This window comes from Hetaerina americana, unplaced genomic scaffold (genome assembly GCF_022747635.1).
Source record: "Hetaerina americana unplaced genomic scaffold, ioHetAmer1.1.p SCAF_9, whole genome shotgun sequence".
Lineage (NCBI taxonomy): Eukaryota > Metazoa > Arthropoda > Insecta > Odonata > Calopterygidae > Hetaerina > Hetaerina americana.
In genome coordinates, this window is record NW_027287538.1 from 11,523,474 (window position 1) to 11,549,527 (window position 26,054).

Sequence of the window (26,054 nt, forward strand, 5' to 3'; positions counted from 1 at the left end):
AAAGAAACGAGCAAAGTCACAGGTGTTTTTGGTACTGTATTGATAAACTTATCATTATTTAGTAGATAATAATGATCAGAAAGCGAGTCTTTAGATATAATGACCAGCTCCAATTAGTGGAAATTTATAGTAAATAAAAATAGGTAATGTGTTGGTCTTCTATTTTTTTTACTAGTAACGATTTACACGTGTCAACGTTCAAGACTTCATCCTCGTATTTATACCTAATAATGATGTATTGAGCGTTGAAAAGCATTGTTAATGACAAATAAAACGAATACTAGAAAAGCACGATATGTCTTTTCATTTATCAGGCATTGCTTTCCTCTGGGCTGAAACTGCTTAAATGAACCGAATGCATGAATCTCGAAACGTAATAATATCAGTCCTTACCGTGGCTTATACTTGTGCTCTTGAGCAAGCAGAGTGACGTAAGAACCTTATCCATCCGCGCCGTAAATAGACGTTATGCGACATAGCAGTAATTTAATTAACGTCAACATCAGTACTTCTATCTGAAATCTAGTCCTCCATTCTTTCTAAACAATTTCTTGATACTCTTATCCTAATAGGATCCAATTTTTTTCGTTCGTTCATTTTCCCCTTCAACTTTTTTGTGGGGGCCTTCCCTTCCATTTTTTTTTCTCTTAACAAATTCTTTGTTTCCCAGGGTTTGTTCATTCTATCTGAAGTTTCTCCTCTGTTCTGCGTATCCCCCTTTCTTCTCTTCTTTACTTATTCGCGTCTCATATGATAGCCCATCAGATCTTCAGCGTCCTACTCCCCGGAACCAGTCTTGACACCATCTGTTGAGCGATTGAAGTATCATTTTGATTGGATTGGCCAAATACAGCTCTTCATTCTTACCTACCCAACGCCAGTGCCAATATTTTTCTTTGTTACATCACTTTATCTGGCCCAAGTAAGTATTGGTTCGCCAATCATCTTTAGGAGGCCTCGTCCGTTTTTTCAATCTATTGAGCTAATAACGAATCTAACTGACGCTCAATTCTAGACGCCCATTCCACCTATTCTCTATTTCCGTATGTCCTCCATTGCCTTTCTTCTTCTACTTGTCTGTATACTCCCTTGTTAGTCAAACGAAACGAGTAAAAACAAAGTTATAATAACTTTCTGACCTCAGGAGTAGTGTGGATGGAGTCGAAGAGTCGAGAACCCACGTGAGTTATCACTTTTTTTGGGTTTCTAAGAGTCTTCTGAATTTTCTGTCACTTTGATTATCTTCATTGCTTGATTATAATGAATTTTTTAATAAAAATTTGATTTGAAATAATGAAAATATCTGCTTGTATTCTATGAAAAAAATTGGTTTATCTTCCTAAGAAAATTTGCCTTTCAATCAAATATTCAGGGGTGTATAATTGAATTTCTGAGAGCAAGAGCCTTGGAGTGAACTTTGAAAAACGGAGAGCGCCATTCACGTATTTTTCCATTTCAATCCTCCGTCGAAAATCTTTTTAATACCCGGACATTTATTCTCCTTTCTACCGGTTTATATAACTCCAAATTTAGCTTCATACTTCTCGAATACAAGAGCTGGACGAATTTTTTCCTTGGAGTAGTACTTTTGTTATTGTCCTAGGTCAGGAAATCAGTTGAATATCGTAATTTTCCATGTACCAGATTCAAAATGGATATGGACGAAATCGTAATTTTTGTCACATTTACTCATCATATTTACACATAGCAAATATTGCTTTAGAGAGATATATTTTATTTACGTGTCGGAAAAAATGAATTCTTTTGGTGGCTGTTAGATTTGGAAACGTTTTGATTGACTAAAATTTGATTTTTTACCCCACTCTCTCACCCTTTAATGTGTCCATGAGTCCCGTATCAATATGGATAATAGAATGTATCGATACGTTAGACAAGTGGCAGTTTATTTCATCTCCTTATGAGCTCACTACTTCAAATAGCTCTTTTATAGTTTCAACTTGCCATAACTTTGTTTAAAAAGTCATAATCGTATAACACTCATGCGCTTGTTAAGTAGATTATATTAACTATGACATCCACATCATATCCTTCGCGATGTCAAGTCGGACGAAGAGCTTACGGTAGTTATTCTCACCTTCATGATAGCCACTGTCTTATACTATATGGTGATTAGCAAGTCGAACCAGCATAGCATGCATCCGTGGCATAGTTGCTTAAATTTAATCTGCGCACAGTTTTTGAGCCAATACTTCCAAGGATAAAACACACACAATATAAACAAATGTGGCACTGGTAGAATAAATATTTAATTGGAATGAAAAAAATCGCTAATATAATTTTCAGCATAATTTGCTGTTTATAGCATGTAAGAGTCGTTTCAAACAGTCCCATGGTGGCAATATATTTATTTTGTCCTCAGTTAATTCTTATTTGCAATACTGTAGGTGAGATTCATGAGGCAGCCTCTCGATGAATGGAAGGCTACGAAAGCTGGAGGAATTGGTGTCATATGGAGAGTAATTGTTAGGGTCGTAAACTGCCGCAAATTTTTGATATATTTTAATCGCTTTCTCTATACTCTATGCGACTACACGAGTATTCCTTTTTTATCGTTTTGTGTGCATTCTATATAAAAGTTGTCCTCTTCATTCATACTCGTATGTCGAACTTCTTTTTAAGATGAGGCGAATCTGAGAACTTCGATCATGCGAAGATGGCGTGAAATGTGTTTGCTACAAAAGCTAAAAAATATGCATTTACGAAGAGCTTTCGACATTTTTTCCCCAGAAATTTTAAAGGTACGGTCGACAAAAATGCACGTAGGATTTGCATACAAAAAGGGGTTTTGCATATAGAAAGAGTTTTTCGGAGTGGAGGCATGTGGAGAGAAAGCCAATTAGCCTAATCCTAATGCATGGAGGGCAAGAGGCCTGCCTACCAGTTTAATATCCCCCACCCCGACGCGCGGTGCACTCTGCCCTAAGTTCCATCCACACGCCGAACAAATAGGAATTGGAAATCCACTAGGAAAAAGGCTACTGCCAGGGTTAGAACTTGAGTCCCTTGGCGTGTGACACCAGTGCCCCAGCCACCGCGTCAGTTGATCCCCTCCTGCTTTAATAGAGTGGACTCGTCCTTTACCCGATCTTTCGCGCCAACCGGCTCCTGTTAGCATGATGAGAAATCCGATAACTTCCGAGCGTTTTTTTATCCCTTCACGGTACAAGACTTTTTTGTCTTAATTAATGTGTAAAAATCCATCATTAATATCCCAGCTTAATGCTAATTTTTTTTATTCCAGAGATGATTTTTTTACATTTAAATTTGCAAATACGAGGAGAAGAAAAAGAGTAGAGTTCCTTACCGGCTCCTTTCCTATAGTCTCCCTTTATTGCTAAAATGTCAACAGGGAAGTTTTTTTTCTAATCACCCAATTGAAGAGACATCTGCACTGTTTACGCTTTCAAACTGAACAACAACCGACAACATACATTAGTGCTGACCGCGTTTGCAGGTATTGCATCGGCTCTTTGTGTGTTTTGCAAACCTCCACGATGGTATTTTAAACATGGAATTTCCCATTTCCAATAATGCGTGCCTATCAATTTCACTGTCAGTACTTAAAAAAATATTCTTTGTCCCCCTGACCTACATTTGAAAGATTCAACTTCCAATACCAGTCCAGCAGAAAGGTTTCCGTGGATAACTGTGACGCGTGCACTAAACGACGAACGCATTTGCGTGTGACGCAGTGTCTTTTTGTGGCATGTGAATTGGTATTATTGATACTGTAACTATTTTATAACTTAATTATCTAACTCACTTTTTGGCTTCACCACCCATGGGACAAACTAACTAAGACATACGTGTATATTTTACGCCGGAGTTATTGATAATTTCTTAACGATTAACGTTTTCCTGTCGTTTCGCTCATGCGATTACCTATGACGTGCCAAATAAGGCGTTGCTAAAAAATTCCGTTAGCAAAATAGTAATATGTGAATGGTAAAAGAGTTTATTGGCAGTTCAGAAGAAACGGTTGAATTATTGTATTTGGAAATTCGAGTAAATGAGTTCATTCCTTTTTTTTTACTCTTTATCATTTTTTTGGAGAAAGAACAAATGGATAATGAAACACATTAGTCCCTTGTCAACAGTGGTGGTCAACGAGAAACAGCTGCGTTTAATTTTCTGGAATTGTGACAAACTTGCAAATTCCGGATCAATGATTGTAATCTGTGGTAATTGTGGCAATGCGGATATTGCCTGGTGGAAAATATAGCTATTCTTTATTTATTTTCGTTATGGAAGCAAATTTAACGTGAATCAATTTTAAGGTTAATATTTCTAATGAAATTCTTAGTTTATTGTGAGCATAGAGGCTGCGCAACAAAGATATCAATTGTCTCATGAGACTGGCATGCTCATGTTATGTTCAAACAGCAACCATTAATAAGTCGATAAAAATTGTTGCCTTAAAATGAATACAAGATTTACCCTGGGAAAATATTGGGTTACCATTGATTATTTTGGTAAATTTGGAAGAAACCCCTGCTCAAGAGGCAAAGATGGAAAACAGACATGGCAGGATGAGCGAAGAGATCCAAACTAATCCGTTTTGTCTAGGGATCGCGAACTTTTAAACCTTTAGTATGTTAGCAAAAAAGAGTCTTATTTCAAATAGCTGCGATGGATTGCAGCACACTGTTTTGCGTAAAATATTTTCAGTTGACTGAATTGATTTACCATTGATTTGTGCTTCAACCTTGTTGAGAATGCCAGATAGAAATTAGATTTTTCCCGTTAAGATGCACGAGATATGTAACATGGGGTTACTAAGGAGAAATATCGCTTTATCCTGCGGCAATGCCTATATCATTGCCAGATTAATTAAATAATTTATTTATTTATTTATCGACTTAATTGGGCGAGGTTGAGACTAATAGTCCCTTCTTCCACCTAACCCTACATTACAGACATTACATTGAAGTCAATCACATAGAGCCAAGCCCTAGATGGAGGGAAATCCACCTAGGTGGGAATCGAACCCACGACCTCTGGGTTGGTAGGCGAGGACGTTACCCCGCCGCCACCGAGGCCGGCAAATAATTTCAAATAATTTCAAATAATTAGTCTAAACAAAGAAAAATATTCACTGTTTATTACGGATGGTTTGATATTAAATATTATTTATCATTAAATGTTATTTTATTTAGTATTATTTACTTCTGCTACCTTTTATGTTCCCCAGCGCTCTTCTCTGATGATCCTTATGGTGGAGCTTAATAAAGTTCAGTGGCCAACTTTTTCGGAAACACAATGGTGGAGAAGGTTTAGTTTAAGGTATACTTCAAATTACGTTATTGCAAATACTTTTGGACACTAGTTGGTCATTTTGGCTTCGAAATATTTGTTCCCAGATCCCGATCTATATACTCCTTTAAATCAACTAATTTATGCAAACAATGTCCTCAAAATTCATGAGGGGGTCTTTCATAAATTAAGGTGGAAGGCGCAGAGAATGATGAGGTCTTCCATTGTTTACAGTGTCTTACGCGGAGAGATATTTGATTGAGCGGGAAATTTAAATAACTAACGAGATTCCTGAGGGACACCATGCTCGCACCCGGAAACCCGTCCTTGAGCTCAATATTTAATTTCTTTGGTAATTATCCGAAAATAACTCTGTTAACAACAGATCTCGAGGCCTTTGCATGTGAATCATGTACAAGACGAAGCACTTAAAATGGAATCCAGTAATATCTTGAAAATTTTGGGACATGTAGAAAAATATTTCAGACAAATATGGTAGGGTTCTGAGGGAATAAATGTGGTGTCATGTATTGTAGACCAGGTTATCAGGATGAAGATGGAAATATTTCCAAAAAACTGCGGGAGATGCCGCGAGAGTATCTTTTAACGGAGTCATCCGCTAAATGTGTATTACAACGCAACAATTTCAGGGAGTAAAAATCATTCACCTTGACCGAAATTCGAGCCCAGATCTTTCGATTTTGGGCCGAGTGCTGTAGCCAATTATACTACCGAGGCGTCCTCCTACGTTCCGGGAGGGTACGAAAGGACGCCTCCTACTAGCAATTAATTCTTGATTACTCAGTTGAAAGTTACTGTCGCGGCACCCCCGCGGTTTCTTGGAATTTGTCAAATACCCGTAGTGTTTAAAGCTGGCTTTAACATCGTAGACTATGGCGCATCGCGCACGACTACGCCTGTGACATTGTATGCGCGGTGTTTTGCCAAAACATGCTGTTCCTTTAAAGCCCCCAAATCTTGAGAGTGCAAGGGGTTGCCTCGATAGCTTAACTGGCTAAAACACTCGGATGGACACTGAGATATCCGGGTTCGAATCTCGGTGAAGGCGAATGAATTTTACACTGTGAAATTGTTGCATTGCAACGGAAGAAATTGTTTAAAGTAAATGGTGCATTTTGTATTGCAGGATACGACGAAGCAGTCAATTTGGAATAAAATATTCACGTCGGTAGTGCTCAAAATTTAATATTAAAACGGATATATTTCAGTAAAACTTTGGTTATTTTACTATGATTGATAGAATCTAATTCTATCTAGATCTGTAGGAAGAAATCATAGACATTGGTAATTAGCAATATGGGTCTTAAAAAGGGAACGTAAGATTTGCTGTTTAAGGGTTCGCTGTCGTGGATTAGGAGATATATCCTGTTTACCGAGGCGGAAATTCTCCAGCTCCACTCTGCTGGACTCTTTGCGCTTTCCTTCCTTCCGCTGATGGAGGTTCCCGCAACTAATTTAGCGGAATGATAAATTTCAATTTCGTGTGAATTTTTTTCTTACGTATATGAATTTTTCACATTTGTTCCACCATAAACTACACACTCTCACACATGTGTAAGAAGATAAATAAATATATTAAGCAGAAAAAAAGAGCGCTGAAAGAAATTTGAGAAAAGATATCTCTTTCGAGAAATTTCAACTATTGGATTATTTAGGATTATCTCCTGCATCGAAAAACTTACGACATTTTCGCCCCTTTTATTACAATAAGGTTTTCCATTTTTCTATTATATTGATATCATTTAAATGATTACCATTAATAATAAATGGGAAGTTGATAGTTATAATTATATTTCGTATTTAAATGTAATCATGAATTATCTTTTTACTGGAAAATGAATTTGTATGAAAAATAAATCAACTAATTTTATGAACTTGCAAGTGATGCAGATTTTCCTTTGCGGAATTTTTATGTTTATTTAATGTCGTTGAGTTAATTAAAATATTCGAAGTATTAGTGATCGTGGTTAATGCAACCCTGCCGTTACTTATCTTTCGTGTTTATGTTAACGTGAAATTTGAGTTCAAGGATTGTAATTTAAATTTAATCGATAAGCAAGTTTATGGAAACTAAATTCTGAGAAATTCCTCGGTCCCCCAGTTTTCCTCAATCCCGAGAATTCTTAATTAATCCATAGCAACGCTACGAATCCAAGGGTGGAGGACTGTACTAGTATCGTTGGTTTCGATCAGAAGCAGCGAGGGAGTAATCCGTTTGATCAGGACTTGCGGAAACGGGGAAAACAGTGGGGTTATTTTATTAATCAGGGGAAGTGATTTTTTGGACGGTATCGGATGAATTTCATCTTTAACTGAGCGAATGTATATAAGTGTAAATAATATTTCACTGTTAAAATACGAATACGACTTTCAGATGTATGCAGTGGTGTATAGCGTTAATTTTCGGAGCTCCTTTACGATGATTAGGAATGACTATACGTGGTGTGCGCAATAAATGCGCGAACTGGTGCAATCTGGCGGCCATGACGGGGACTATAACCCCGCCCACTAGCGGTGCTAGTTACCTGATACCCAATGAGCCGTCCTTGCAATGGCGTATCGTCAAGCTGTGCGTATCGTGCCAGTTGTGTTAGTTCCTATTGTCCTTGTTTTTACTGTTTGTCGAAAATGGAAATTGACGAAACCACGGAGCAACGAATCAACATCGAGTTTTTTGGTGAAGTGCGGTAAAAATTATCAAGAAATTACTAAAATGTTGACAGCTGTTTACGGTGATAATACTCTGAAGAAGATATCTGTTTTCAATTGGATTAAGCGTTTTAAAGATGGCCGAAAAGACGCAACGGATGATGAAAGGCCGGGACGACCTTCAACCACCTGTGTTGATGACAACATTGATCGTGTGCGGTCCCTTGTCCTTCCCGACTGTCGAAAACTGTCCGAATGAGAGCTGATGAACGGAATTTAGGAAAATCAACAGTGCACACTATTTCAACCGAACATGATTGATGTATCCTTGACCATGAAAATGGATCTGCACATTCAGCATTGATCGTTCGCCAGTTTATGGCAAAATATTCAATCACCATCCTTGATCATCCTCCTTATTCGCCTGCGACTTTTACCTATTCCCAAAATGCAAAAATGTGATGAGGGGACATCACTGGGAAGATGTTGTGGGCACAATAAAGCAAGAAATGGTGAGAAAACTAAAAAGCCTAACTGCCGAGGACTTCCAAGGGTGCTTTAAACAGTGGATAAGAAGATGGAATAAGTGCATAGCAACAAATGAAGAGTACTTTGAAGGGAAAAAATCTGTAGACTGAATTTTGTAAAATGAAGTTTTTATGGCATCAGTTCGCGTATTCATTGGACAGTGTAGTACTATGCTATATTCTACTCAATATAAATATATTACTCATCACAAATTCCAGATACAGCATTTATCCTTGACAAGGTGGTAGCCTTGTTCAATGTTTAAGCAAACACTATCGGAGATTTTTCATTCAAAATATTCGCGAACCATCGTGCAAAAAGCGTAGAGACAGAGGCACGAGAGACTTAGTATTTTTGTAGGGCCTTTTGGCATTATTACCGACGATCAGACAATATTCAAAGCAAGAACTCTATCAAGGATATGATTGATCGGCATTAGGTAATATTTCTATGCCTTCCTGCCGAGTGATTAATCTCGGAAGTAGTATTTTGTGAACAAAAACAACTTTAACTGAGTAACACATATGTAATCATTCGTATTTAGTCTTATTTTTATAAAATAAGTTATTTTAAATGCAAGAAAATTACAATTTTAAAGCACATGTTCACTGATTTACAGGAGATAATATATCTGCGAATACAAAACAAATTAATCACTTAATTATGGTGAATCTTTAACAAATCCAACTGTCAGTTTTCTCTTATTGAAAAAGAAATATGGATTAATATATTACAATAATTTTAGTTCGTTTGGAATGCTCTATTGTACTAAGGTGTCTGTACACAGGCTTTCAAGATTAAATTTGGCCTAAGTATGAGGTCGAACAGAGTGCCATACCAGTGGGTAAAGCGTTCTTATTGAGTAAAGTTCCGACTTCATTCGATGTGTTGGCGGGATAAGTCAATGCATAGAGTCGTCAGTATGAGAAACATTCTCGCCCGAATCTGTTGACCATAGAATCGTCCTGAAAAATCTGCACAACTCAGTACATGTAGAATACTAATGAATTTCCTTTCTGTCATTTCCAACAGCTATATCTGTCTTTCATGACCATTGAAATGTGATAAATTAGCAAAATTCCCGCTCCGCTGAAGATACTATTTTCCTTACATTTGTCCTCTCCAATAAAACACAGTTTTCAATGTAAAGATTGGTTTGATAGATGAGAGTGGAACTCACTTTTTTCTAAGCCCTAGAGTGGAACAATTTCAGGGTAGGGAGAAAGGCCTTAACTCTGTGCCAATTAATATTTTCCAAATTCTTCTTATCCAAAACATGTAGATTTCAACGCAGTATTCGCTTGCCTGCTGTTAAATATTCTACAGACTAGGCTACCATGACATCATCCCCAATATATCTTTTAGTAAAATATGTTGTTATTGTTAGAAAATAATGTAATATTCCAATACTTTGATGGGTGCACATTTCATAGATCCATTTAAGTTATATTTTTGTATTAGTGTCTTCCAAGCATGATTATGTGTAGTAAAACTTTTATGTCAGTCCTCTTCCTCCAAGTTATATTTCAATAAAACGGTTGAGTTATTGCTGTAGACCTCCATAATGGAAAATAATTGAAATGTGTTCCAAGGATTGATTTTCCTGTAGCATAATGGGGTTAGCTGCTCTTTTGTAGGTCTCGTATTCCTTGTTAATACAACATGTAATGATATTTCCTTTCTATTTGTCTTGTAACATATTCAAGAACATTTCTTCATGTAACTTCCCTCATTAAAATTATCATAAAAGTACATGTTGAGTACAATCATAATGCATGGTATAAATGTTCAAATTATTTTCAAGTGCATACTTCTATATTTTATAAGTTTCTGTATTGGTTGACTATATTGGGTGTTGGATGGCATTGGAATTTTTACAGTGTGTGAATTGTTTTTTGTGCAGGAAATGCTAAAACGGTGAGAAATGACAACTCAAGCCGCTTCGGGAAGTTCATGCAGGTATGCTTTGACACTCATTGGATGATCAAGGGGTGCATCATCCAGGATTACCTCTTGGAGCAGTCCAGGATAACCTTCCAGAGTCCGGAAGAGAGAAATTACCATGTCTTCTACCAGTTGACCGCTGGTGCTGTGGTGAGTGCTATTTAAATTTGTTCTGCTTCAATAGTTGATACATTTTTCCAATTTCAGCATTCGGTAAAATATTTACAAATTGAATTTTTAGCACAGAGTATTATTTTATTCACATCAATCTCTCTAAAATATGTATTAACATATACATCAGTATATGTAAACCTACTGAGTTCTATGATTTTAAAGTATGCATTGAATTATGCCGAGTAAAGTAATCAGCAGTATTCTTGAGTTGCTTGACAAGATCTTGTGAATGGTTTCATTTGTATACATAATGTTTTACCCAGCGCATTTTTATTTTTTTGATATTTGCTTTTGGTCAAACATATTTTGCTGATTCATACAAAACCATTTCATGTAATCAAGAATAATCGGTAAAGGATTTTAAAATATTTAAATTGACGAAGTAACACATGGCTCTTGAAGAGTTATAATGCATTGTTTTTTGGAGCAAAAGCAATCACTATCTATGCAAGTGATCTGTTAAAAAGTAAAATTTTATTTTTTAATATCTTGAATAATTTTAAAGGGTCTCCTTTTTGTGTAAACCATGAAAACAGAAGAATTTAAGGGAAGCTAACTCTTGAAAGCCTTGGTTACTATCCTCGGAAAATTTAGTATTTAAATATCTAGATGATTATATTTTTACAAGTATTGGATTTTTAACCGTAAGATAGGGGAGAATTTCCCTAATATTGTGTGATAAAATATGTGTCTAAAACTCAATAGATTTTATGACCAATTAGTTGCCTACAAATGTTATATTACATTGTCTTCAAAGTAAAGATATTTTTGCTCTTAATCCAAAAGTTTCGGAGTGATTGTGGTACATGGCAACTTACCTAGTCAAACCAATTCTTTAGATAACCAAATCCAAATAGCTTATATAGGAACTAAATCTAGAAAATATATATACATATATATATATATATATATATATATATATATATATATATATATATATATATATATATATATATATACCTGTATGTAAGAAAGTCGTAAATCGTGTAGGTTACACCATTTATAGCTCGAGAACGGCTGAACTGATTTTACTGATGCTTGGTTTTTTCGATACGACTCATTCCAGAATAGCAGAATAACCGTTAAAATATCGTGTCGTCGATTTTAATAATATTTGATTTTTTGAATTCATCATAGCCAAGAATAGCAGGCTAACCATTAAAATATCGTAGAAGTATCGTATTTCTGATATCGTATCGTCAACTTTCATTATACTACCTTGATCAAAAATTTCCCGGAATTTATTCAGAAAATAAAAATACAAGTTTATTCATCTAAATCTATATTGTCCCCTTCAAAGTAATCCCCATCGACTGCAACACACTTATGCCAGCGCTTGATCCAATCCTCGAAACATTTTTTATATTCGGTTTTCGGTATGTCCATCAGTGCTTCCTGCGATTTTTCCATTACTTCCTCTCGGCTGCTAAAACGCGTTCCCCGTAATGGTTTTTTAACTCGATTGAACAGAAAGAAGTCACAGGGAGCCAAATCAGGTGAATTCGGTGGCTGTTGGATGGTATTTGTTGCATTTTTCGTCAAAAAATTACGAATAATGATAGCACTGTGCGACGGTGCATTATCATGGTGCAAAATCCACGAGTTTTCTGCCCACATTTCTGGTCTCTTTCGGCGAATTGCTTCACGCAAACGTCTCATAACGCCCAAATAATACTCTTTGTTTACTGTCTGGCCAGATTGCGGAATGAACGACGCGTTTAATCGAGAATTAGAACTTGAACGTAAATATGATCGACATGAATCACACCAATCAGTTCAAACGAATGTACCCCTGCTGGCTCCCAACGGAAGGAAGAATATGATACATTCATGAGGGCAATTGATGTAGGAAATGGTAGCTTATTTTTCCTGGATGCCCCTGGTGGAACTGAGAAGACATTCCTCATATCATTGCTTTTGGCCATTGTTTGTGCGAGATCGGGCATTGCGGTAGCAGTTTCTTCTTCTGGCATACGGCTAGGATACCGTATGGCTCATTCAGCATTAAAGTTGCCGTTAAACCTTCAAAATTCTGAACAAGTGACATGTGAGATTCGAAACAGTCCGCAATGACCAAAATTTATTAGCACCGAAAATCATATGGGGCGAACGCGTGATGGCGCAAGAGCGCGCATTGGAAGCACGTGACCGGAAATTGAAAGATCTGCGCAATGACTGGAGATGATTTGGTGGCGCAATGATTTTACTGTCTGGCGATTTCTGCCAAACACTGTCAGTTATTCCAAGATCGACTGCTGCCGATGAAATCAACGCTTGCCTCAAATCATCAAATCTGTGGCGCTATTGTGAAGAAACTTCAACTGACAAAAAACATGAGAGTTGCATTGCTGAAAGATCCATCTCCTGAAGATTTCTCCAAGCAATTGTTGAATATCGGTAATGGTCGTGCTCCTGCCCACGAATCGAGCGGATTGATTTCATTTTCTCGGAATTTTTGCAATTTCGTTTCATCGAAAGATGAGCATCCGAACATCATTGATAACTACAAACATCACGAATGGTTGAGTAAGCGAGCAATTTTGGCGGCTAAGGACAAAGATGTGGATGACTTAAACTTCGTCATTCAGAATCAAATCGTTGGTACTCTGCATTCATTCAAATCTATTGACTTTGTAACAAACGAAGACGAAGTCACCATCTATCCATTTGAAATCTTAAACTCCTTCGGCTTACCACCTCACAATTTGCAGCTAGAGGTTTGCTCGGTGGTCATGATGCTTCGAAACCTAAACCAACCAAAACTATGCAATGGAACGCGTTTGATGATAAAAAAAATTGATGATCAATGTGATTCACGTGACTATACTCAAAGGAAAATTCAAAAATGATTAAGTTCTCACTCCGAGGATTCCCATGATATCCCAACCGATATGTCCTTAGAGTTTAAACGAATTCAATTGCCAATTCGTGTTTCATTCGCGATGACGATTAACAAATCAAAAGGCCAATCGTTGAGTGTTTGTGGTCTGAATCTAGAAAACCTATGTTTTTCTCATGATCGATTATATGTGGCATGTTCATGTGTTGGCAAACCATCCGCTTAATTTGTTCTTGCGCCTTATAACAAAACAAAAAAGGTTGTATATCAGAAGTTGCTTGACTCAAGAGGATAAACCCGAATGTATATGTGTATAGATTGAATAAAGAAACTCTTTCTGATAAGCCATTGTAATAATTATTTTTGTAGTTTAATTGATTTTTTTCCTTATATTATTATAACAAGTTACTTATGATTACAATAGGTACAGCCTTTCTTGATTTATAAATGGTGTAACTAAACTGTTAATTAATTTGTTAGGCGGTACGAAGTTCGCCGGGTCAGCTAGTACTCTATAAATGAAAACCTGGGGTAATGTCCTCACCCGCCAACCCAGAGCCCATGGGTTCGATTCCCGCCTTGGTAGGTTTTTCTCCATCTTGGGCTTGAGTGTTTGTAATTGTTTATATTGTTTTATCATTATTGAAAAGTCCAACTTAAAGGTCAATGTGATGTTTTTGGATTAATGTGAAATAAATAAATAGATAAACATATCATTCATAGTTCATTCAATGAGCAATCGCAGTTTTCCAAGTGAGTTCCAAGTTCATGGCAAAGATATTATTTCTTCTATATTTATGACTGATTTAATTTCCCAATAATTTATTTGCCACATTATAGTACCACTATAGTCACGATTGGGTTGTTATTATGATAATTAAACTCTATGTAACTTTGTAATTGCACTGAGTTTTGTCCTCTGAAAGTGTCACAAATATCACTTTTCTTCGTGGCATCTCCTTGTCATTCTTTTCGCTTCGTGTTTTCATCTCTCTTTATGCAATAAGTTAATCAGTGGTTTATTATTCAAATGAGCTACTACTTGTCTCTAAGAGGCTTCTTTTGTATAAAACATAAATTAAAGCCAGCCAGTGATCAAATTGTTTTTTTTTTGTTAAGGCTATTTATTTTGACTGGGGTGAGAGATGGTGGATGCTCAAGATTTTGATTCCTTATGTTGAAATCGGTAGCTGTAAGTGTGTTCATGGAAATCAGTGCATTTCTTTTTCCTTTTAATTGATCAAATCTTTCTTTTTAAAGGCAGAACATTTATCATTAGTCCTGTTTTTGTCCTGGGAATATTTGCTTTCTTGCATGAGCCACTATGCAGGGAGTAGAGATATAGTGGGATGGATGATTCAAGCTCTTGTTGTTCTCAAGGTGTTGTGTTGAGATTTTCTACTGAGAAAGATGAATATTGGACCACTTCCAAAAACTAATCTTTTTTAATGATTCTTAGTATTTAAATAAAGATAATAACAGAGTAAAAATATAAATTTTGTGAAAGATTATTTGAATATAAGATTTTTAAGAAATTTGAATGTTAGATTTTTAAACATTTTAACAAGAAAAGCAATCAAAAACCACAAGCCCTAAGTGGAAAAAATTGGCCCAGTTGGGAATCAAACCAACTCAATCTTAGATGTGAGGAAATGCCTCCTCTCCCACCAGAGAGAAATTATGGCTTTCCAAAGCATGAAGCCAATTTTAATTTCTTGAAGAGGAAAAGAGATGCTTTTCATTCTTATATCCCCTGGGACGAGTGTCCTTTGGCAGCTGTGTATCATTGGCACCTTGAATCTTGTCAACCGACTAATATGCACTAAAGAAAAATCTCAAACAACTCAATTCAATGATCAATTAAAATCAGGAAAGTTATTCCTGTACAGTAAAAATCCATACAATACATGCAATGAAAATAGAGCTCAATTATCCACTCATTGAGTCAAGATAGGCCTTAAATTTGAAGAAAAAAGGAAATAGCATTGGCAAGTCATTCCAGAAATAATATTCAACAACATGGCAAAGAAAAGTGTCGAGAAAGTTTGAAAATGTTCTTCTTTTGTTTTTTTTTAACATTTCAATTGAAGAAATCATTTACTCATAATATCTTTACTAATGCCATGTTCACCATCCTTTTTTTAGAACAACAGAGAGTTAGCGACACAATTTCAGTTGAAGCCACCTGAGTTCTACAACTACCTAAATCAGTCTGGGTGCATCAAAATGGATGGTGTAAATGATGCCCGTAAGTTTGATGCCCTGCGCTTGGCGTTCAACATCCTACAGGTGCCAAGTGAAATGAGCGATGGGATCTACAGTGTACTCTCTGCCATCTTGTGGCTTGGAAATTTGCAATTTTCCGTAAGTGACCCCTGCTGATCAGTCAAGCATTTTTGTGGTATTTTGTTTTGCTTCCTTATTTTATTTCTTGTTTCCTTTTTGAATGCCACCACTTAGCATTCTTGGAGGGACTCTAAAAGACTCTTTGTCGGTCAGCTAAACTTCCACATAAGAAACTCTTTTATTTAATAAGTAGGAGCTAAAGTCCAATCAATGTATAGAGTTTCTCCATGTCTCCTGCCTTCCCTATTTGCATTCAGTTGGCATTATCAGATTGAAAAATAGGCAATAGTAGGAGAGTATAAATATTTTTTTAAACACATCATTGTGAAAATTTAAGGCCTTTTCAAAACATCTTCAAGACCTCTTCAAGATATTTTCTCTATTCTTTTTAATGAAATTTTAATTAAAAGTAATATGAAACCACAAAGTAAATGACTTTAAAATTACCTTTGATGACTGTGAATGAGTATAAATACAGGAGAATGGGCTTAATTGAAGATTATTTATTTTTCTGATTTCATAAACCAAACTTTGACCTTTTGTTGAGTGAAAAATACCATAATGTCTTCTAGATATCAGTGTTCCTACCAGGATATCTATATGCCTAGAGAAATAATCATGTTCAAGGCGCTTAAAAAATTTAGATGATGCCATAAAAATTAAATACTGAAAAATCTCATTACTATAGCACTTGCCAAACACTCATTGAGATATGTTATGAACTCAGTGACATCTCACACCAGTGGATTTTATAAAATATTTTCAGTTAGAATATTATTTCTTGTTTTGTATTATAATTGAATTACCACATGTACAGCCAAGAGTTTATAATTCGTCTTTGTTGCTTTCAAAATTCCATTGTAAAATTTGAGAGTTTTTATGGTCTTTCATACCCTTTTGTTTTCAAACAAATTTTCCTTTATCTTAGCAGATAAATGTATTGCATGGAATATCTTTCTCTTTTCAGGACATTGATGGAGAGAAATGTGAATTGGCTGCAGATGATAAAGAAGTTTTGGAGACAGTGGCAACCCTCTTAGGACTCCAAGTTGAAGATCTCAACCATGTGACTCTTCTTAGGCAGATAAACGTGCGAGGAAATATTACGGAGATTCCCCTCAAACTACAAGAGGTCAGTGAACTAATCTCTTGTTTATCAATTTTTATGATGCATTTTTTCTTACTCTTTTGATTGAATCAACCTTCTATACAATAGATAATACAATATGTAGGACTGTACAAAAACTGAACAAAAAAAATCACATCGAACTTCATCAGTCCTCTTTGTCAACATTCTCATGTGAAGTGGAAGGATTTATGGATTCAAATTGTTTTGAAAAATGTGGCAGAAATAAATTTAATGATGCAATTGAGATAAGTTGACTGAAATTAAATTTAAGGAAATAAGACTGCACCTATGACTGCGCCTCTTCTTTTTGAGAGATGTCAATTGAATTTTCCTAACCCGAATCAGTTCAATGGTGCCACTTTGATAAAAATTAAATCATAGCAAATAAGAATTGTGAAATGAAATCAAATGATAGTTTCTTGTTTAATTATTTAAAAATTTTTATGCATGATTCTCCAAAAAATGAAGCAATTTTCCTCCTGGTATTATTTTCTGATTCCATAAGAGTGAAAAAATATTCTTTATTTGTATGCTCCCTATAATTGATTATTGTCAATGTTTCTGAAATTTTACACCTCAAATAAAAGTTTATGATTCACCTACGGGATTCCTAAATGGAGTGGTGTAATTATGCCTATTTTTGGAATCATTTTTATGATACCATAAATGAATATGTACACTCACCTCAAGTTGATTTAGATGTTTTCAGAGTTAATTATCTAATAGTCAAATGTCTTTTAATAATTATAATAAAATATGAACAATATTAAAGAATACCATAGGAATGTTTAAGCATCTACATGTTATTTGCAATACTCCCTTAGCAGCCATTATTTCACTAGCAGATATTCTTAATTGATTATAATATTGTTATATGTATATTATATATATAAATATACATTTATGTAATTGATTATAATATACTGATTATAATAATCTACTACTTAGCCCTTTCTCTAATAACCTGATTTTCAATAGAATTTTCTGTTGAAAACATGTTTAATAATTACTACTTTTATCTTTTTCAATTTTTTTTTACTGAAGGCAAGAGAAAATCGTCATGCAATGGCCAAGGCACTCTACTCAAGAACTTTTGCTTGGCTAGTCAACCATATCAATACTTGCACCAATCCTGGGCAGGATTCTTCCAGATTTTTGGGAGTGTTGGACATATTTGGATTTGAAAATTTTGTGGTCAATTCATTTGAACAGCTGTGCATCAATTACACAAATGAGAAGTTACACAAGTTTTTTAACCATTACGTTTTTGCATTGGAACAGGAAATAGTAAGTGTATTTTGCTACATCAACATATCACTATATTTTATATCTGCATCTTAAGTGCCTTTAATTAATCTCAACTTCATTGAGATCAGAATGTTGTAAGAAAGACCTAAGAGTTGGAATTTTCTTGTAAATTCTTTTTGAATTCAGTTACATTTTTGTGTATTTTTTTAATTATGGCTTTTCTTATTTTAATTTTTGAGACATTTGTGAATGCAAACATATCTTCCTCTAAAAATATGCTAGATTCATTTGGCCATATTTTCTGTAAAAAATTATTTTCTACTTGAAAGCTGAACAATACTTCTTATCTAAAATAGTTAATGTATTAAGTTGATTCATCTGAATACTTACCATAATGCTTTCACTTTCTGCAGTCTTGTTTCACCATAATACCAATACTGTACCTTATTTATTTTTAGTATGAGGAAGAAGGAATTGAATTTTCTCATATCCAATTCACTGACAACACAAGTTGTTTGGAGTTAATTGAAAAGCCACCTCGCTGCATTTTGAAACTACTTACGGAGCAGTGTCATATGCCAAAGGTATCCATTTTATTCCTACTTATCTATTAAGAAACTGTAGAATAATTTTATTTTTCATGGTTAACTACAATCTGGTCACCTAGAATGCCTTCTATGAATCAGAATTGTAAAACTTTATCATTTATTGTGTATCAGAAAAGGCTGCTGAAAATATGCAAAAAAGACAATTATTCCTACATAATTTCATATAATCTGTTAGTGATATTGGTCAAGCCATATAGCATAGTTGTTGAATTTTTCTGCTCTATTCCTTTCCTTTTTTCGGTGATAAGTTTCACATTTCATGCTTATCAGAAATAAAAAATATCAAGGAAAGGTGCAGTATTTTTCTATAATGGCTGTTATTTTTCCATGAATGCATGAATTTTAATCATATTTAGGAACTAAAACCAGAGAATATGTAAACTGTGGGTCAACAACTGTCTACCAACATGTCATAGCAGGGCTGCCTTTGTTGCTAATAATCTTTTGATGCAGATTATGTGCAGTTTATTCCTTGTACACTTTATTTGAGAAATGCTATTAAAAATCATGCAGGTCATATTTTGCATTATTATGTAATGGAGTCTTGATACAATAAGTACGGCATATAATAAGAATTCTGACAAAATGAGTAAAGGTAAAAGTACAATTTATTGCCTTAGACAAGCTCAATAAGTTTCAAATTCCAATGGTTGCAGCTGATTCAATACTGGTGTCAACAGAAGAAACTTGTACCTTATACAAAACACATTTATCTGACAATAATAATATATGATAAAATTTTGGCTAAATAAATTATGTGAATAAAAAAATTATTACTTCATTTAACAGACATTGCCACTTTCATTTTTGCCCAGAATTTTTAAACAACCCTCTTTTGATACTGCTGATCAGCAAGGTTTTAAGGTAACCTCCCATTTTAGCATGGGAACTTAGTTGAACTATTTTAGCTTAAATTGCAATTTTCATCTGACAAATTATGGGCTCTAGGGAATATGACTGAACAAGGGAATGCCAGCATCAGCTGAGCATCAGTTGCAGAAACATTGAAAACAAAGTCTATTAGTGTTTTAAGAAGCCATCACTTGTCGTGGTGATAATAAATTTTTAACTGGAAGAAAAACAGTAATATATTTCCACTTTTGGTAAATGGAACACTCGATTTACTTGCTGTTCAAGCCACAAATCATTCATCAGATAGAGTTATTGACTAAAGCTGAGGGGGGCAAACACTGACTGACATACACTTTTATATTTCATGGCATAATGCAGATTTGTTGGTTAGGGCTCAAAATATCAATGATTTAGTGCTATAATATTTCCTCGAAATGGATAGGTAATTTGAAGAAACTGTAGGACATGCTGTGACCATAACTTTAAATGGAGTCATCCACTAATGCATAGCAATGTAACAATTTCAAGGTGGAAAAATTGTTCAAGACAAATGATTTTTACACTTTGAAATGTTACATTAGGACAAGTAATATTAATACAATGAATTCGAAAAGATTTGCAAAATCATTATTTACTGTATCAACAAATTAGAACCTGTTTATTTCAAATTGTTGATTCACTTAAAATCTTTACATAATTTCTCAAAATTCTCTTTCCTGATTATATTTATTTTCTAAGACTATTTGTTTGTGTCGTTTAATTTTCACTTTGTTTCAAGTTGAAGCCAAATTTTATAGCTTTTCTAAGGGTCATTTAGGAAAAATATCCTAAATTATAAGGATAAACTATAAGTTCTCATTTGAATGAATGAAAAATAAGCTTGTTCTAATAGTAGCTTTGTCTATAAATGAGCAGTCACTTTAGTTGGCGTAGCTATTTAAGTTTGGTTTGATTTGGATAGTAATCAAGACTGCTGATTTAATTTGAGTTTTGATTCCAAAGGGAACAAGTAACTTTACAGTTCCTGGGCTTTGCTGATATTTTAATAATTGAAATAAGATGATGAGTATTTATGAAATTGTCACTGGTATTAAAATAACTTGAGATAGTTAGTGAATATTTTAGGGAATGTCAGCTCTTTTTATATTAATAATCCATTTCATTCTATCTCCATCTGATTGTGAATCTCCTAATGGATTCATAAGGAATGACCACAATCATGACTTAATGCATGGCAATCAATGAAAGAACCCTTCACTTTCAAATAGGTTCCATCCCCCTAATGACAGCCCACAGTCAAGCGGAACAGTATTTACAGTTCAAGGAGTTTCTTACTCAACTAGTGCATTGTAATTTTGTGATTTTTGGTATAAATCAAGTCAAGTAAAAAAGGATTAACCAATGCCATCATTTAAATGTGAGCAAAAATCAATTTGGAAGCATTGGAAAACCTTTGAAAGTATTTATTTAAAAAAATGGAAAATATATGTAAACTCCTTAAGTTTCTCCAACTCATTAGGGGTAAAAGTTTGATTTATAGGCATTATATGGTAAACATTTTGGGTTGGTGCAGAAAGGATGTATTTAATGTCTTAGCAGTTCTGCAAAGAAGAGCCCTCGAAACTCGGTTCAGTTTGGACTTCCTAACGCCTACTCTGGAAGTCCATCAAATGACTCTTTTTACCCTTAAAATCTATAGTTCAAATTTCTTCAGTGACCAATGTTTTTAAATTAAAGCATGGCCTCTTATACTCAAATGGTGCACTTTTTCTAAATTCTCAAATGTATACCCATGGTACAGGTGCTTAATTAATGTACATGTCGATACCTTACTTTCAGCAAGATATGATATTTAGTCCATTTGGTTATTGGCTATTAAAACATATATCTTCTTATGTCATGAAAGGTATTCACTCTCTTAAAATGTTCTTAAACAAATATAAAAGGTTTCTGTGGGATTGTCTTTAATTATGTCCTAAATGATTATGCATTAGGTACTTTACTTAATCATTATGATTACTTTCTTTATCTATCATTCAGGCTGTATTGCTCAAACAAGTATCTTTGTGTCGTTTTCTCTTTTGTTATAACTTTGCTTATACAAATTTGCAGATATTTTATTTTATATATCTTATCATAAATAGACGTAGTCCTCTAATTGATGTTTTCACGTACTCTGGACCTCTATGAGCTGCAGGCTCCTGGGAATATGTATTGCAAAATATCGTATATTGTAGAAAATTGAATTGTATACAAAAGCTAGGTTTCAAGGCTTTTGATTAGTCATTGTTGTTTATGGAGAGCAACCATTTTAGAGTGCAAATACCTGGAAGAGTGGCCATAGATATGGCCATGAATAGCACTCTTCAATTTATTAATTCCCATTACTTGACAAGGAATCGGAAATGATTGACTTCCTTTTATACTTTCAGTCATTGTTTGCCCTACAATATTTTGCATGTATTTTGTTAAACTGTGCATAACATCTTTGAAATTATTGAATTGAATAGTGATTTATTTTCTGTTGTGAATCACTGCATAAACTACAGCTCCCATGATATTTCATTGATAATAATTTTTACTTCCAATACCTTTCAGGGATCTGATACTGCTTACCTCACAAACTTGCATGCTGAATTTGAAGGACATCCAAATTACTTCAAAGGTGATGACCGGAGGAATTGGGAAAAGGAATTTGGAATTCAACATTATGCTGGCTGTGTAACATATAATGTGGAGGGTTTTGTGGACAAAAACCGTGATGTTCAACAAGATGTGTTTTTTGACTTTATGAGTCGATCAACTAATGAATTTGTGCAGGAAGTCACTTTGTATCAGGTAACAGAGGTTTCATTTAAATTCTATGCTTTAAACTAAACTCGATGATAGACTGTAGTATTGCACGTACAGGTATATATATATATATATATATATATATATATATATATATATATATATATATAATATTTATATATTTATATATTTATATATATTATTTATATATATATTTATATATATATATATATATTATATATATATATATATATATATATATATATATATATATATTTATATATATTTATTTTATATATATATATATATATATATATAAATATATATAAAATTACATAAATATATAATATATATTAAAAATATATATTTATTGTGATCTCAATATCAAATAAAAAAAGCAAATAAAAAGTAATAATAATTCTTGGGAACCAAAAGATCTCCAGTGATCCTACATTGGGGCTGTAATGTGCCTCCTTGCGCTAGAACAGGTACTAAATAACAAGAAAGGCAATGTGGGACAGTGCATTGTCATAGTGTAGCCTCCAGTCAGCAAAGATCTCATTCATACCAGCACACTGCACTCTTTTCCGCAACCTTTAGAAGACCTCCGCGTAAAACTTCCTGTTCAGTCTGTTCCAGAGTAAAAAACTCTTTATGGATATCGCCTTTTGAGTCAAAAAAGATGATTACTCATTGCTTCTTATTTTTGGGACTGACCCTGTATATATCTCAAGGCTATAAAGAGTTTGCTGCAAATAACAAATGCATTGAAAAATCAATGAAGAGCATTTTCTCGTCAAATTGCCAAGAAGTATATGTATTTGTAATGTGGTTGGGGAAAGAAGGATGCTAGGGAGAAGATGCTACTGCAAAGAGAAAAGTGATGAAGACAGTGTTTCATTGTAAATTGTGATACATATAAGGAAGATTACATTATGAGTTAGCTGTGTGGATGATTGGAAAGCTGGGAAAATAATTGGAAATTTGGATGGCAGAAGGAGTTGATGATGAGAAATAATGAAGGCCAATTGAATCTTCTTTCAATGAGGAGTGCTTTAAAATTGGCATGGCAATGTGCTATACTTTTGTCTGGTTTTTGCAAAACATTTTTTAATGGGACCAAACTTAATAATGTTATCGCTTCATATTTGGTCTTATTATATTATAAATTACACATTATTTCATCTATCACCACAAAAACAACTAAATGATTTTATGTTGATAAATTTTCATGATAATTACATTGCATTTTGTTTAGATAAAACTTGAAATCTAGGTAATGTAATATCCTTTGAATATTTTAGCTTTTTATTGTAGAATTCAGATAAATTACATAATTTCATAAGGCATTTTTCTGTTCTGTGTTTTTTTTACATTTAATTCACAAATTTAATGGCCCTTCTATTCCTAACATTAAATACCCAAGTTTTTATCATGCTTGAATTCTTACGATTAACATGAGCTTTGGAAGCTTAGAAGGAATCACCTTAGTTGGTATGGTTTCCTACCAAGGGGAAGAACCCATGCCCCCTCTCTTGGAGAATATTTTTTGGAATTAACATAATTGAAAATAAATGTTAATTAGAGACTTGAAACTAATTGTGAATGCATGCTGTCCCTGTAAATTCAAAAACCTATCTCCTGCAGGGTGCAGTGGAGTCTCTAAATTAGTGCCATTAGTTTCAGATTTAAAACAATTTTCAACTTTCTGTTGGGTCAAAAATAATTTGTAATCACACTTGATACAAGGACTTTCTTATGTTATATTGAAGTTAACCCTAGGACTTAAAAAGTGAAATCAATATTCTTGTGTATCTTCATGTATTAGTAATAACTATCTCGTGGAAAATTCTAAAACTAAGATAAATTCTCTCTTTGATTTAGGATCTTTTGGGATGTACAGTGACCAGGATGGGAAGCTTAGGTGGTGCTACTATGTCCAGAGGGACAAGTAAGGGGAAGCCTACAGTGAGTGATACTTTCAGACACCAACTTCAAGCACTTGTTGACGTCTTGCAAGCCACAAACCCATGGTAAGTCATGCAAAATCCTCTCTTAGCTTGCTTTATTTAAAGCTTATTTAGCTTGCTTTAAGTAAAGTGAGTTTAAGATGGCATTATTGAAGTTTGAAATCAAATAATAATTGATGGCTTCAGCATTGATATAAGCCAGAAATAATGATGTCATGGAGTGCGTGATTAAATGACACTGACTTAGTGACAAGGGTTTTGGGGGTTGAGTGACAAAAAAAATGTTGCATACAACTTCTGCTTTCCTTTTAAACTATTGCTACTATTGATGTGAATTTTATCAATAGATTTTTAACTCAAAATCTTTCATAGTGAATTTGAAAAATGAAGGTCATTTTTATATTAGATAATTTTCTTTTGATAAAACTTTTCAAATGTTGGACAAATATCTATCTTGTTTTGCTTTCTTGTCTTTTGAAAACTGTATACTATATATCATTCAAATTCGCCCTTAGTATCTAAAATAGGTAAATATAAACTTCATAGCAATAATATGTGATAATCTTGACCAATGTTGGAATGGAATTGCCAATTATGTACCATTGCCTTTTCTTTCAAACTTAAAGTTTCTTTCTCTGCTGCAGCAAACTTGGACTAAGCCTTATCATTTACTGCAAGAAATGGCAAAATGCTTTTTCGGAGTTACCATCTCTAAAGGTTTATATTTATATTTCCTGGCCCAAGGTGAATGAACCAAATCCAATATCTATTCAGCTCATCAGGTTTTGGTCTTTGCACAGTGAGCTGCATTGCTTCACTTACTGACTGTTAATGGAAGACTTTTTAATTTTTCCTGTCAAAGGAACCCATCCATTATACCTTTTCCAAGGAGCTTCATACTTATTACTTAGGCTTTTTAGCCTTATGTGTATTATTTATCCAGATACTTGTTTGCAAATTAATTATAATGAATTCTTCAAGTGAACATTATGAAAATGTAAAAGGTTATTCAAAAATATATATGCATTTTGTAGCCAAAATCTTGATGTATAATGATGTGTCTTTCCAGGTATGTGAGGTGTATAAAGCCAAACATGGAGAAGGTTGCCAATAATTATAATGAAAAGCTGGTGCTAGACCAATTGAAATACTTGGGTATGCTTGAAATTATTCGAATTAGGAAAGAAGGTTATCCAATACATATGTCCTTTGAAGACTTTGTCCAACGGTATAAATGCTTAAACAAAACTAAACTTCCTACTGACTGCAAAGATGCCGTGAAGTAAGTAATGTTTCTTCAAGGTTTAAATGCTAACTTGGATAAATGGATAAAGCCTATTGAAAAGTTTTTCAACATAAAAAAATGATATAAATGATTTATTTTTGCAGAGTCATCATTGAGGAGCATGGATTAGGAGGCTTCCAATGGCAAGTAGGCTACAACAAAGTATTTTTGAGGAATTGTGTACATGAACCACTTGAGGACAGTCGCAATCAAATTGTTCAATCTATGGCCATTAAGATCCAAAAAACTTGGAGAGCATATGTGGTTAGAGCAGGTATGTAAGAAGTACCCACCCTTTAAGAATTTGAAGATACTTTTAGGATTAATGCTTACCTACTAGAGTTACTCCTGATTTATGTAAACATATTGATGGATACCAACTCATGTACAGTAT

General features: G+C 34.2%; 1 protein-coding gene across 1 annotated transcript in view; it reads left to right on the forward strand.

The window, feature by feature from the left end:
• The window catches only part of Myo81F (Myosin 81F), a 383,271-nt gene that overhangs the window by 324,121 nt on the left and 33,096 nt on the right, over positions 1-26,054 (forward strand). The window contains exons 5-13 of the mRNA XM_071597894.1: positions 10,376-10,566; positions 15,575-15,793; positions 16,743-16,907; positions 17,949-18,191; positions 18,611-18,736; positions 22,211-22,450; positions 24,290-24,438; positions 25,445-25,657; positions 25,765-25,934. Of these exons, the coding sequence (XP_071453995.1) occupies positions 10,376-10,566; positions 15,575-15,793; positions 16,743-16,907; positions 17,949-18,191; positions 18,611-18,736; positions 22,211-22,450; positions 24,290-24,438; positions 25,445-25,657; positions 25,765-25,934 (1,716 nt within the window). The remainder of the gene's footprint in view (positions 1-10,375; positions 10,567-15,574; positions 15,794-16,742; positions 16,908-17,948; positions 18,192-18,610; positions 18,737-22,210; positions 22,451-24,289; positions 24,439-25,444; positions 25,658-25,764; positions 25,935-26,054) is intronic.